This window comes from Sceloporus occidentalis, unplaced genomic scaffold (genome assembly GCF_023333645.1).
Source record: "Sceloporus occidentalis isolate IW3139 unplaced genomic scaffold, rSceOcc1.0.p SCAF_2, whole genome shotgun sequence".
In the NCBI taxonomy this organism is placed as follows: domain Eukaryota; kingdom Metazoa; phylum Chordata; class Lepidosauria; order Squamata; family Phrynosomatidae; genus Sceloporus; species Sceloporus occidentalis.
This window is the reverse complement of record NW_028316982.1, coordinates 80,519,412-80,533,812: the sequence shown is the minus strand read 5'-3', so window position 1 is coordinate 80,533,812 and position 14,401 is coordinate 80,519,412. Positions and strand designations below refer to the sequence as shown.

Below are 14,401 nucleotides of genomic sequence, written 5' to 3'. Positions count from 1 at the left end.
TGGGTTGGTGCACCTGCATATAGTGTACAGTGTTCATAAAGTATTGCACAGATGCCTATCTTGTTTCTGAGCATGATCTTATATGTTTGGATACTTCTTGGGGCTGGGATGGCTGCTGCTATTTAATATGCCCTTAGCTCTGTGTGGTGGATTAGCATTTCATCAGGATGGATTAAGATTGAAATGACATTGATGCTCCCTTACCATCCCCCATCTCTTCCCTCCTCCTGCTGGAGGTTTCTGCCAAGAAAGAGGGATGGTGTGATTTTAAAGAAATCCCATGATATGCATAGGCAACATACAACAACACTAACAAAAATAGCATGTGATAGCTATGATCGGAGGAGTGATTTATAACTGATAGGCTGGTGCACTAGGTTGCATCAGGCTAAAATGGTGTCACATGGAACAAAAGCTTTAAGGGTTTTATTTAGCCTTTAATCCTCACACACTGTTTGACTAGTTGTCCATGTGAGCAAGCCATCCCGAGCAGGAAGGGATAAACCATCTGGATTAAGTACAGCAGCCCTTTTCCGTGTCTGAATTGTACAGAAAAGATCTTTCCATTCTACAGTTTTTGGAGCTGGACTGAGTTACTGTTAGGTCTTTCTGTTTTGCCGACTAAAGTTTCGAAGAATTAATAATTCAAGCAGTACTTTGAAACAGTAAACCACCTGTTGGGCTGTCTCCTGAAGCCACGGAAGGATTTAGATACAGTGCGGTTTTGTTTTGTTTTTTATGCATGCAACTGAAGATTCGACAAGAGCTTGCTTTTCCGTACTTAAGCTGAATATTCACGGGGTTCCAATGCCAATTCCAAGCAAACATATTGGCCGCTCTCAGAGCTGGGATGCTGCAGGATGGTATGAAGGCAACTGGGAAAATGAAAACACATTTGAATACCAGAGACCTCCAGGGAGAAGGAATTCCCTAACCTATGGTGGCGAGGGAGTTTGGTATGAACAGCCAACCCATAGACCACATGATATCATCTTACAGGGAGCTGCTGAAATGAAACAAGAGCCATATCCATACCAGGAGCCAACTTTTAACCAAGGTCCTTTACGGAAAGGTTCTGTTCCTGACTTCGCTTACTATGACAGACAGCCTGCGATGTCTTCACGGAGTTCCTTGCCACCTCAGGATTACTACAATGACCCATCCTTAGCGGCTAGATCACCTAAAGATCCACGCTACTATAGAGACCACATGATAAACAGACCATTATCGAATTACGGGATGCCTAGTGCCAGATTGGCTTGGGATCAGATGCAAGTACGGTCACCTGCCCCACATGAAGCAAACCGCTTGTATAGAGATCCTGTGACTCAAATGGTCCCTGAAACACAGAGGATTCGAAACAGAGATCCTTCTCCAGCAAGGTATGGTGCTGAACCTCCTAAACCTAGATATGGCTCAGAACCTACACCCTTTTCTAATCGGCAGGTTTATAATGACACAATGGACAGATCTATGGATTCAGCAGCAAGCAGGCAAGTTACTCCAACATGTTTGGTAGTCGACCCAAATTCAGCTCCTGCACCTGATGGAAATGTCATTCTGCCTGGTACTCCAGTGAACCGTGGCTATGGACCTGTCAGAGAAAATGTCAGTGCAAAGGTTCCTTACGATGGCTATGAAACTGCCACTACTCCCTCTCACAGTCAGATAACTGCACCTTTTCCAGGACAGGATATTAAAAGGAATGTGGATCCAGAGTTCCTAGCACTTATGCGTTCAGAAGGAATATCTGAAAGTACACTCAGTGCCTTGCTGCAGCAAGGATTTGATTCTCCAAGCATGCTAGCTGTGATGGAGGACAACGATATAAAATCAGTTGCTCCAAATCTAGGGCAGGCAAGGGTGCTTTCTCGAATTGCTCATACGTACAAAACAGAAATGCAGCTGCAGAGGCAAGATAGGAAAAGTACCATCATGCGTCCAAGACACAGATCAAATAGCTTTAGTCACCGTGGTGAGTTGCTCCAGAATGAGTATGGGATGCTTCCTGCCACCAGCCCTATGGCTGATGGTGCAGCAGTGCACCAGCCACCAGTTCCTTCAATGCAGCCAGTGTCTCCAAGAGTGGCAGAATTAACTCGCCGCCCTTCTAGTGCCCCAACACAACATCTTCTGGAAACTGCAACGTACCCTGCATCTGGCCTGCCTCATCAAGGTGCCCCTTTTCTTCCCAGTTATGCGTATGGTGCTTCTAGCCCATGTAACATGCATGCTCGACAAGCAACTGGCTTTTCTGCTCCAGCAGGAGTACCTATGAATGCTCTACAGACAAACCCACATCCAAGTCCCAAAACAGCATATTCAACCACATACACAGTGCCCATGGAGCTGATGAAGAGGGAAAGAAATCCACCATTGTCCCCAATGCACAGTCCTCACAACAGCCCCCAACTCCTTCGAAAGCAAGGGGCCCAAATAGAATCCAGCCTGGGGCCAGTAGGACCAAGTTATCCAATGCAGCATTCGCCGTATCAGAAACTCACAAGACGCACCGGGCCACCAGTCATTGTCTCCACCATGGCATCGCCTGAGCCAAGTAATTATTTTCAAATATATTACTTTGTAGTTATTTAGAACTCTTGTAGTTGTGTTTAGTTTTTTAAATTTTTAGAAAAATATTCAGTGTTCTAATAACTTTAGAAAGAAACTATTAAACAGATAGTCTCACATATGAGCATAAGAGGACATTAAGCTACTCTATATATAATAAATCATGCTACCTCTGGGATTAACGGTGTGATTTAATTGAGGGATGTTTTAAAAAATTCCTGTTGGCAGCAAGTATGCCAAAATCATTGTTCCACAATGAATCATGGATTTGTTTCTTCCAAGAAACACAGGATTAGATACTATATACTTTCTGGGCAATTAGGCAGAAGGATCTCATTTTTAGACTTACTTCTCCCAATTGTTATTAGCATAGGTTTATTTCTCAGGGGAAATGGTCAGTATTTCTTTAATGAAATGTATCAAGTAACTAATTATGCAATCTTGAATCTGCCCAATTTAGGTAGTAATTCTTTTTCAGTGTTTCCTCCTGATCTTAATTCTCTTCCTCTTCTTCCTTCTCCTCTGTGATGTGTCCCAAATGAAATACAATGCTATTAAATTCCTGTTGGAAATACTTATGAGTATATTTTGTTAACTTATGAGTTAACAAAATAATTCTGCATTTATTGATAAAGCCAATCATTAACCATCAAAGTGATAAATATGCTTTGCCTGCACTCCCTTTCCTCCTTGCTGCTTTTTAATCTAAATAAATTTTTGAAGTTGGCAATGTTAACCAAACACAGAGTTGAAGAATTCATTTAGCAACAAGAGAATATAAGATTTGACCCTGAGTATGGGAATATGGTCAAGAACAGTCTCAACTAAACAGTTACAGTTTCTCTTATTAGTAAATTAGTTTCTCTTATAAGTAAATTAGTAAATGTTGCTAATGTTGCAGTGAATATTATGAATATATTTACATTGGTCATCTACTTGGGAGTAAATCCCATTGAACTGAGTGGAATGAGTGGAATTGAACTGAGTGCAATCTTACTCATATTTATGTAGTATTCCCATGTGAATTCAGTGAGCTTAGTAAACAGTCCTATGAATGAGCTGCATCTCTCATTGAAAAGCATAGACTAAGAAAAATCCCAACAAACGCAACCCTTAACAATGACCACTATTGAACTACATTAAATAATATTTAAGTTCCATTCATTTCAGCTCTCTTCCATTACAGTTAAGAGATTGATATGATATGAATGATATGCCCTTGTCTGTGTATGATCCCTGCCTTGCTTGTTGATGCTATTATTGTCTGATGTTGGATATTTTATTGTTTTTAGCTGCTTTTAATTGAATTTGATATAAACACTTTGTGCTGTTATTTAGTCTGTAACCCCGCTTCAATCCACCAAGAGGGGGGGAAAACATAAATAAATTTTATTATTATTATTATTATTATTATTATTATTATTTAAAAATGCCTATTTGGGCTGGATTGTATCCTAGAGTATCTCATTTATATACATAGAAAAAACGTTAGTAGCCAGGTATAAAAGGGATAAATAAGCCAAAAATATCTAGAGGACATAATTAGAGAATGCTGTTTTGTTTAAACCCAAACACTTTGTGTATAATTATATTAAAAACTGCATAAGAGGTGTTTTTTTTTGTAAGTAAGCCCTGTTGAAAAAAATTGAAAATGTCAAAATGCGTAAGTTGTGAGACATAATGCTGCATTATGAATTTTTAAAATGCTTATTTTGCTAAAATATAAACTTGCTGACTCTTTTAGTAATGTTGGAAGAGGACTCATGATTTTAGTGGAGGCAGCTGGCACTAACTAGATAGTTTTTGAAAAATGCTCAATAGTTCCAGTATAATTTATGATACAAATCAAGAATTGTTCAGTTTTGAGCGATAAAATGGTTATTGAAAAGGCTGGCTCTAGTCTCATCCATTAACCTAGTGCCTCTTTAATTCATCATTTAGTGTGAAAAAATCTCTACCTCAACCATGGAGGGGGTAGAAGGATAGAGTTAGAAATAAAAACAAACAGTGGCAGAGGGCAGTTATACTGTACCCAAAAGCTTTTAGTATTTTCCAGTAGCTTGTGAACACTGGGAATGTTTATATATTCCTAGGGCAAAGGCAGACATTCATTCTTAACATGGTGGAAATGGTATGAAAATGGTGGACATTTTTTGTTCTGAAAACAAATGCCTCAGAATGCATTTGTCTTCATTCAGAATGTTATATATCCATGATATTTTATAGTAGCTATCTTTACTTTTTACACTTTCATTGCTCTCTTTTAATTGTATATTTGGGAGGGGGCTGAGAAATGTATCACTGGTTTCTTTTTTACACTGTTAGTCTAATATAAGACAATACCAACAGCATTGCTGAGATGCAGAGCAGCCTCCTTCTTGAGTCAGATTCTTTCTCTACCACCAATTCATTTGCATGAGGATGACATTTGTTGCTCCAGTAATTTCATCTGATAATGGCCAGCTTGCAAAGCGGATCTGAAAACATATTCCTTAATTATGTGTTGCTAAGCAACGTGAGGGTTTGGTCATAATCACAGAAAGATTATCTTTCTATTGAAGTCACTGAAAAGGTTTAGCTGAAGTAGGACCTTCAGCTAAAATTTGTCTCCATCCTTGTTTTGTTCTGCTTTTATCCCTTGCCCAAAACAATGAAGGAAGGTATTTTTCCCATCGTCTTAGAATGCATATTTAACTAGGAGTCAAGGTAAGATCCATTGTAAAGAAAAAATGTGAATGAAACGAGAGTTCCGTGATAACTTAATTAGGCAGAAATCTATGTCTTTATGCAAAACCATTTCTTAGCCAACATATTCAAATGATGACTTGATGTACATAACATAACCTCACATTTAACACAATTTGGGATGCAAAATTGGCTAAATTTATGCCAAACTGGCCAAAGTGTAACATCCATACTTTATATTATATTTTATGACAGCAGAAAGAGATGGAATATTTTTGCATATTAACTTTAAAAAATGTGGGGGAAAGAGTTAGTTGAAAAACTCTAATCCTAACACATTTCCTAAGCTCACTGAATTCACAAGGGACTACTACATAAATGTGAGTAAGATTGCATTGTTAATCCATATTGATATGTGCTGATACTCACCCATATATGTGTGTTGATATGTGCAGATATCTTGCCCATTAGATTTTAGTCATTTTGTTTTTGACTACAGTATTAGCACATAAAGCATTGTTTTTATCATGTGTACATTTATAATATATAAACTCCAACATATGCTTTATAACTTGTACAATTTTAATAACGTTGATTTTAAATAGGATTTTTATTGCTATCATAGGTAATACTTGGGTTGCAGTTCCATATTAGCAGAGGTTAAACTCCACTGAAGTTAAACAGTGGGAGTGACTTTGAGGAACATGGATCACATTGTGCTGGTTGGATCCAGAGCTCCTTCCATTTGTAGTAGGGGCAAAAGAGGAGATTCATCACTAGAGAAAGAAGTAGGGGAGAGGTAGTATTTTGCCAGTTTCGTTCCACAGGCCCACTTGAGCCACCTTCCACATTGTTCTGTAGGGACTATCAACTTTCTAGACCAGATTTTTTGAAGGTATGGGGACTATAAGGAAAAGAGCAAATGAACAAAAATTATTTTCCCCACTCCTCTCTCAAGAAGCTAGTGAGAAATCCTTGCATTTAGTACTTTTGTAACTTTCAGATTTTTTTTAGTTAGAGTTACAGCAAAGCATTAATTGTATTTATTGGCAGAAAAGTAGTAGTAGTAGTAGTAGTAGTGATTACAATAAATATTAATGTAAAGAGCCCACTTTACTATACATGACATGCATATGGTACATGTATATGTGTGGCAGAAGACAAAAACCAAGGCATCTGTATTAAATTGTAACAACATAGGGAATCAATGGCCTGTTACAGATTGCCAAAATAAAGCTGCTTCGGGTCTCTTTGGAGGTATGCTATTTAAATGATGCATGGGTCCTAAGAGTCCGGAGGTTGCGCCAAAGCCACACTCCCTTCCTAAGCACTGGAGTGCAGCTTTGGTGCCGCTTCCGGATTCTTAGGATGCATGCATCATTTAAACAGCATACCTCCAAAGAGACCCGAAGCAGCTTTATTTTGGCAGTCTATAACAGGCCAATAGATGGAAGGGAGGGAAGGGTGAAACAAAGATAAGGACTGAATATGAACAAATGCAATTCCATGTAATTTGCATCATGAACTCAGCCTGCTTAAATTAAGCCACTGAACGGAACCCAGTTCACAATTTTGATATGTTCCTGTTTTTCATTTCATTGTTTGATCCATATATCTAGATGCATAGTTGGATCCAAACATAATGGTTACAATAGTAGTCTTTGCATTTGGAAGGGGATATAAATAATGTTGTAATAGTTTAATTCTGTTTTAATGTAACACTTTTATATGTTTTTAATTCTACTGTTTTAATCTTGTAAGTCGCTCTGAGTACCAGTTTTGGGTGGGATACTACTACTACTACTACTACTAATAATAATACCTCCAAATGTTGTCATTGAGACACCCCATTGATTTATTGATTTATTTTGGAACAAAAATTGTGCTGACAAAATATTCACTACAAAGTTCTGAAAGGGGGAAGATTGTTTTTAAAGTGCAGAAAACATTAGATTCATTCCTGTGTGAAAGAACAAAAGAAGGGAAGATTGGCATCCCTACTGTTGAGCCGTTTTAATTGGTTGGTTTTAAACAAGGGTAATCCTGTTGTTGTTTTAAAATTTTTGTTCAGGTTTTTGTTGTTGTTGTTGTTCAGTAGTTTTGAAAGCTGGTGTGGCGCAATGACTGAAAATATGATTATTGTGAATCTCTCCTCTAGTATGAACTCACTAGAAGGCCTTCGGCATGCCACTCTCTTAGTCTCATTTCCCGCTGCCCATTTTGCAATATGGGGGATAATCATGCTGACTGCTAGATACAACTAAAGCACATAATGCATGCAGTTCTCTCACTAACACAAATACAGTATTAAGTTTTATTAGTAGCAGTGTTGTCTTATTACTGTTACTGCTTTTGTAAGTTGCTTCCAAGTGTTACTATTGCAAACAATGTGACAAATAGGTTTAAAAATTTAAAAAAATAAATAAATTGCTATAGTATGAACAGAGACCCATAGGCACGTTACAGATGACCCAGGAGGGGTCGTCTCGCACCGCCGCCGGTTGCAGCGTCCGGGAACCGCAGCACGGTTCCCAGACGCTGCCAAGAAGGAGCGCGAAAATTGTGCTCCTTCTTGCTCCCCGGAAGAGACACCGCGAGGCGCTAGTCGCGCACTCGCGGCGTCATTTCCGGGGCGCGACATGCGGACACAGAGCGTCCGTTACGTCAATATGGCGGCGGCCATGTGGAACGGCCGCCGCCATTTGTTACGGACTCAGTTGTGCTAGGGTTAGGGGCGTCTGGAAGAGACACCCCTTTCTAACCTTAGCACGGACGAGTCCATCCTAGGGTGCCCGTTTATAACGGGCCATAGTAACTTTTGTGTTACTAGAGCTACTTTATTTAGAACTCATTAAATGTTGAAAACTGTAAGGCTTTAAGACATTGTGAAAAGCAAAAGGGAGCAGTCTTCATGTTTGTGCCACTCTTACTGCTATTTGAAGTTTGGAAAAATACAATTTGGTTTAGAGAAATAGAATGGGGGCAGATCAAAATAAAATAGTTTATTCATGAACTTAGTTTGAACCTATCATGGGATTGGACTGTGGTCATAAAAAGTTTGTGACTTCCAAACTGGGAGAGTCATTTCCAAATTCTCTGCCCCCAATCTTGATACTCTGTAACATCACTAATAAAGACTGGCTGAATGCTGATTTCTTTGCCAAGTAATTCTCTCTGAAAATGTAAAAGATTAACCTTGCTAACCCAGCACTGACAACTTTTTAAAATGCCTTTCATACCAAGCTTGTAGCTGCCACTGTTTCAAGCTTTGGCTAGAAAAACAGTTGGAGAGCATGAAAAACTGGAAGAGCCATGAATTTAGACTTTAAAATAATCTCTTTAAATTGATGATGACGTTATATGAGGCTTATGACACACTTACAGTAGTTAACAATATGCAAATGGATCTTGTAGCACCTTAGAGACTATGGCCCGAAACAATTCAAACAAAGCAGCTACCAGCCACTTCAGGAGCATGGCGTTCAGATGACATACTCTTCCAAAGCAGCCGGAAGCTGCTTCAAGGCTGTGCTAAGGCAGCAAGTAGTCAGTCTTTTAGGAGCAGATAAAATCAACTTCTGCCACTGGCCGCTTGGGACTGCAGTGGCATCCTACTTCAAAAGTGGACTGTACAGTCATTGTGGTCCTGGTACAAATTGGGGCCAGAGTGGCCATGGGCCGCTTCTTCCAGGCCCTTTGTTTCTCAGCACTGTCTGAAAGAGATCCTGTGCATATGAGGAAGTAGGCCAAGTCTATGAAAGCACATGCTGCCAATTTCTTTCTTTCAGTTAGTTTCAGAGGTGGTAGAAGCTCACTTTGCATACTGATATTCCATGGTGGCACAACTATGTCTTTGAGTTTTACCACCATAGAAAGTAGTTAACAGTCTAACCAAAAGGCTGTAAATATATGGTTGGCTTAAGCCTCAAACTTGGAAGAGTTACTTTTTACATTACAGTTCTCAACATCCCACAGCCATCATTGTCACTGGCCACACTGACTGGGACACTCAGAGTGTTGTAGTTCAAAACGTAACTGTTTCACACTTGGTTTTGCTATGTTTAGACCAGGGGTAGGCAACCTGCGGCCCGCGGGCCGGATGCGGCCCGGCAAGGCCTTGCTACCGGCCCCAGCCCGGTCCCGCCGCAGATTGCCGTCGGGGCCTTTGGCCTCTCGCGCGCAGGGGCAAGGGGGGCAATTGTCTATAGACGCCTCAGAAACATGCATTTATATTAACATTTTTTTAAAAATCAGCAATTTTTTTTGCATGTCCTCCACTTTTTTAAAAAAAGTGTCTACCATTTGAAAATGTTGTCCTACATTTGTCCCGGTTTATTTATTTATTTAAATTTTTCAAAATTTATTTAATTATTTATTTTTTGGCTTCGGCCCCCCAGTTGTCTGAGGGACAGCAACCCGGCCCCCGGCTCAAAACGGTTGCCTACCCCTGGTTTAGACGTTCCTTCCATAGTTCTTAGGAAGTATACCGGAGGGAATGGCACCACAGTTTGATCCAAATTTGTTTCAGCTATCTAGAGTTAGAAAAAGCTATGCTTTCCCTAGTTTATATGTGCTAAGAGACTGCAGATTATGCAAAGTCAAAGCAGAATCTGTTCCCCTCTCACATATGAACAAGGGAAACAGAAAAACAAGAGAGTGTTTGAGTTTGTTAGCATTATACTGGCACTATAACCAAAGTGAATGTTGAAAGCCAAGTTCAGCTCCTGCTTTCAAAACTAATGGAAAGGTAACTGTGGTTAATGTTGATTTTGGTTGGCTGCAGTATACATACATAACTCAGTTCTGTAGTTACAAATGCAGAAGGATTATTAACACAGAAGAAGGAAGAGCAAAGCAGCCCACAGCCCAATTCTAATCCCTTAACCATGGTTAAGAGGCTGGCAGCATTATGTCTACCTTAGGCTTATAAATCTTACTTGATCTGCACATTGTCCTGACAAACTATACCCAGTAACACCCCAGTGTTAATCTGGGTATGGCTTGGGCTTGCTATGCCCCAAAGTAGAAGAACAAGTAATGACAACACCAGATTCTAGATAAAAATTATTTAATGCAGATGGCACTTAAGGTGTCCAAATGCTGCTTGCATTGTGAATAAAGAACATGCACAATTTCATCTTTATAAATCACAGGCAATTTTAGAGACAAACAGAATTGTCAACTCCTTGAATTATTTCTTTCATCTTCCAGATGTAAAATGGCTTCACAGATTTTAATAAATATCACTATATAGAGTGCCTGTATACATTTTGAGAGCCTACTAAAATAGTAAAGCCTGTCTTTTGTTGCTGAATATTGGCCTTCTCCAGCTGTGTATTTTATCAGTGATACATGACGATGTAAATAGGATGTTGATGAAAGGTGATGAATTATATTACTGATTTGTGATTAAATTATGGGTGTTGAAGGCTGGCTTCTCTCCTCTTTTGTTCTAAGCAGGAAGGCAACTAAATATTAACTCCTGCTCTTCACACACTTTCTACTCTCTAATGCATATCCTTTCATTACCACCATGGAAAGACACCTATCATATTTGTGCATCCTTCTCTTTTTTCATAAAGACACATTCAACTCATTTTCAGCCATATATGTACAGACAAATGTTACACATAATGGTGTCACAGATATCCATATCGAGCAGGATGCTGTGAGTTGTCTTAAATTAGTGGATCCCCCTTGACTCCCTTTCATGGCCCTGAAGTGAATGTGGAATGGAGGCCACGGAAATGCAAATAAAACTCTTTAGTGTTTTGCTAGTCAGATTTCCATGTCTCTTTGTCAGTTTTAATTTTACCCCTAAAGGGCTTGGTGAGAGTTAGGTAGTCTTCAAAACATAAAGGATTATGAATTGAACAAAGTCCATACCATATTGTGAAGCTGCTTCATGTTCTAAATTGCCTAATCTCGCTCTGTTTCCAGGCTGCCATTTTCTTTTTGATGAAGAAATTAGCCTCTTAGGTAGGCTTCCTTAGCCAAGAAGTAATAGATTATCTTGAGTATTTACATATTCTATTTGAAGAACAATTTCTTGTTTTGTAAGTATGTGGGATTATATCAAGCTCTGTATTGGTTACTTTCAGCCCCAGGACACATTGTGCATGTTCTCCATGTGGTAATGGTGTGTGTGTGTGTGTGTGTGTGTGTACACACTACAGTAAGTCAATCCTAATTAGTAGTTGGATGGAAGACTGCCAATGAATACTAGGTACTGTAGTACCTATTTCAGAGGAGGGAACTGGCAAAACCACTTTAAGTATTCCTTGCCTAAGAAAACGCTGTGAAATTCATGGGATCACCATAGGTCAGTAGGTGACCTGAAGGCACAAACACACACGCACACCTAGAATAACTGTATGATCAAATGATATATAAAGTTCAGTGTGCTGATCTCTGATGATTACATATTTCTCTCTAATTGTAAGATTGTCTGAGTGAATACCATATTTGTGCACATTTGTACAAATTGAACAAATTTGTATAATTAAATAATTGATCAAAAGCAAAGAGTTTAAAACATTTTTGAGTGATTTATGGCATCATTTTGTCAGAGATTTGGCTATGTAAGATGTTTCCTTTCTAATAAAGTGGACATTGCCAGTTAATACATTAGTCAGATATTCCTAAGCTATTTGTTGTTGTTTTTATAAAATAAAGTATTTGGCTATTCTAGTTACAAAAATTAAGCAACTAGAATTAATGCAACAATATTCATATATACACACAGAGACATACACAGTCACTCACATATAAGTATGCATATTATCAGTGGATGTATCTTGCTTGCCTTAGGTCAAGCAAGAAGCATAGTTTAGGTTAGTATAGGTTTTTTGGAAGGATTACTGGATTATGTCATATTTTTTAAATACATGACTATTTTTCTTTATTTTTAGAGTTAATTCTGATGGTAATTCTAATTAATATTGTTGCTGCTATCACAAAAGTTTTTACAGTATTGAACTGCAGAGTAGCTTAATGCTGATGATGACATACTGAATTGGCTGTACTAATTATTTTGACTTATTGATTTACTATAATATATTGAATTAAGTTGGAAAGACAGGAATGAAAACTGAATCCCATTGGTGGGATTCAATGATATGTACACTGAGAAAATGAGATTCACTAGTCTTAATAAAGTGAATATGGAAGACCTAAAGTCATCTATATATTATAGGTGATTTTAAAAACAAACAGCACATCGCACAAATTTGTTCTCGATCTTGGAAGGACAGTTAATCAGTAACATGTTTGTTTGCTTTTAAACTGTTTTCTCTTATTGCTGCATTAACTAGTTTCAAACAGGATGGTTTATTAAATCTGAGGCATAGTTAGCATGGATAAGAGGAGACTCATACTGACTGAAGAATTCTCTAGGATTTCTAATACAGACATGTAAGGACAAGTTGTTTCATACTGTAGCTGTCTCATAGGATGCTAGAAATAAACTCCATAAATCCTTTGGAGGGCCTTTGGTACTGTATCTGCTGGGTTTTGGTTCCGGGACCCACAGTGGATACCAAAATCTGTGGATGCTCAAGTCACATAATATACAATGGTGTGGTAAAATGCTGTCCCTTATAAAATGGCAAAACCAAGGTTTGCTTTTTGGAATCTATGGCGCGTTACACACCGCCGTTTACTACGCGCTACGCGCGTCGTAGGATTAGGAAGGGGCGTGCTAGGGTTAGGAAGGGTCTCACCTTCCTAACCGGCCCTGTTCCTAGGACGCGTGGAGCGTGTAGTAAATGGCGGCGCCCGTCCACATGGGCGCCGCCATATTTACATCTCGGATACACAGCGTCCGGACGTGGCGCAGCGGAAGTGATGCCGTGAGTACGTGCCTCGCGCCTTGTGGCACCACTTCCAGGGGCCAAAAAGGAGCGCCATTTCGGCGCTCCTTTTTAGCTGCACTGGGAAGCCTCGTGGTCTGGCCGCCAGGGCTTTTTGGCATAGCTAATGACGGCAGTGGCAGACTGCCTGCTTTAGGGCGGTCTGTAACGCACCTATGTTTGTTTCACATACTTTAAAGCTGTGCATGGATAAAGAATCGGTGGATACAGAGGCCTGATTAGTTTCCATTACTGATTTTTATGAAATGAAAACTGACTCACAATGATCTGAATAGATTGTTGCAAAAACATATGTTTGGATTGGAAATTATCCTATGGAAAACTAGCCAAGTCCATGGCATGACAGGCACAATTGTGGTTCTGATTCATTACTATGTGCCTGATTTCCTTTTTCATTGGATCTCATTGCTATATCTTGAATTACTTGCAGGAAGTACTGTAATATGAATCTTACAATGGGGAGGTGTTGTTGTTTTCTTAAATTTAAAGAGTTTCTCTTTCAAAGTATTGAAAACCTGCACAAGTAATTTATGATCTTTTAATGGAGTTTGGAAAGTCTTTTGTCCAAAAGTCTAGGTAGAAGCTGCAAATCAGTGTGGGTTAGAGTGGAAATTATATGGCTCTTCAGGTGGTGTTGCACTGCAATTCCTAGTATTCCTCACCATTGGCTATTATGGCTAAGGCTGTTGTGACTTCCAGACCAACAGCATCTGGAGGGCTGCATGATTCCAACACTTTTGTAGATACTTATTAGGGTGGGCCAGTGTGACAATTTCCTTTATTTGATTCTGTCATGTTGGTGGTGTGTAAATAACTCATTGGCATAAAAATGCAACATTCCTACTTTTAGCAGCATAACCATACTTTGGCACAAGCATCTTTCATTGAATGCTTGTTTTCATTCTAGACTTTATTGTTTATTCTTTCCAACGGTCACTGAAAAAAGAAAATGGATTATGAACTTAGTAGCCCTGTCAGTGTGTGGCATGGTTCATCAACACTTTTCATATCTTTTCCTTGCAATATCCTCCTTTTTAATAAGTCTTCTCAGCAAGTATCTACAGCTGCAAGCCAGACCTTGTTTCCCACTTCTTACAGAATGTGGACACATTGCTAAGAATTTTCCATGCCAGTGAATTACTTCTTGACTGATGTGAAAGGCGTAAATATAGGAAGCTCCTACATCAGACCGTTGGTCCTCCCCACTCAATACTGTCTAAAGTGATTGGAAGAAGCTGCCCAGGGTTCAGACGAAAGAGTGTCAGTCAAAAATG

At 39.2% G+C, this 14,401-nt stretch overlaps 1 protein-coding gene across 3 annotated transcripts in view; it reads left to right on the top strand.

Moving 5' to 3' along the window:
- CTBP2 (C-terminal binding protein 2) overlaps positions 1 to 14,401 on the top strand; it is a 273,592-nt gene that overhangs the window by 181,680 nt on the left and 77,511 nt on the right. For 2 of the 3 annotated variants that reach the window (XM_089510113.1, XM_089510114.1), the window contains exon 1: positions 469 to 2,557. The exons of the other annotated variant lie outside the window; for it this stretch is intronic. In XM_089510113.1, coding sequence (XP_089366239.1) covers positions 739 to 2,557 — 1,819 coding nt within the window. In that variant the 5' untranslated portion in view covers positions 469 to 738. Of the gene's footprint in view, positions 1 to 468; positions 2,558 to 14,401 lie in introns of those variants that run through there. 3 annotated transcript variants of the gene reach the window in all.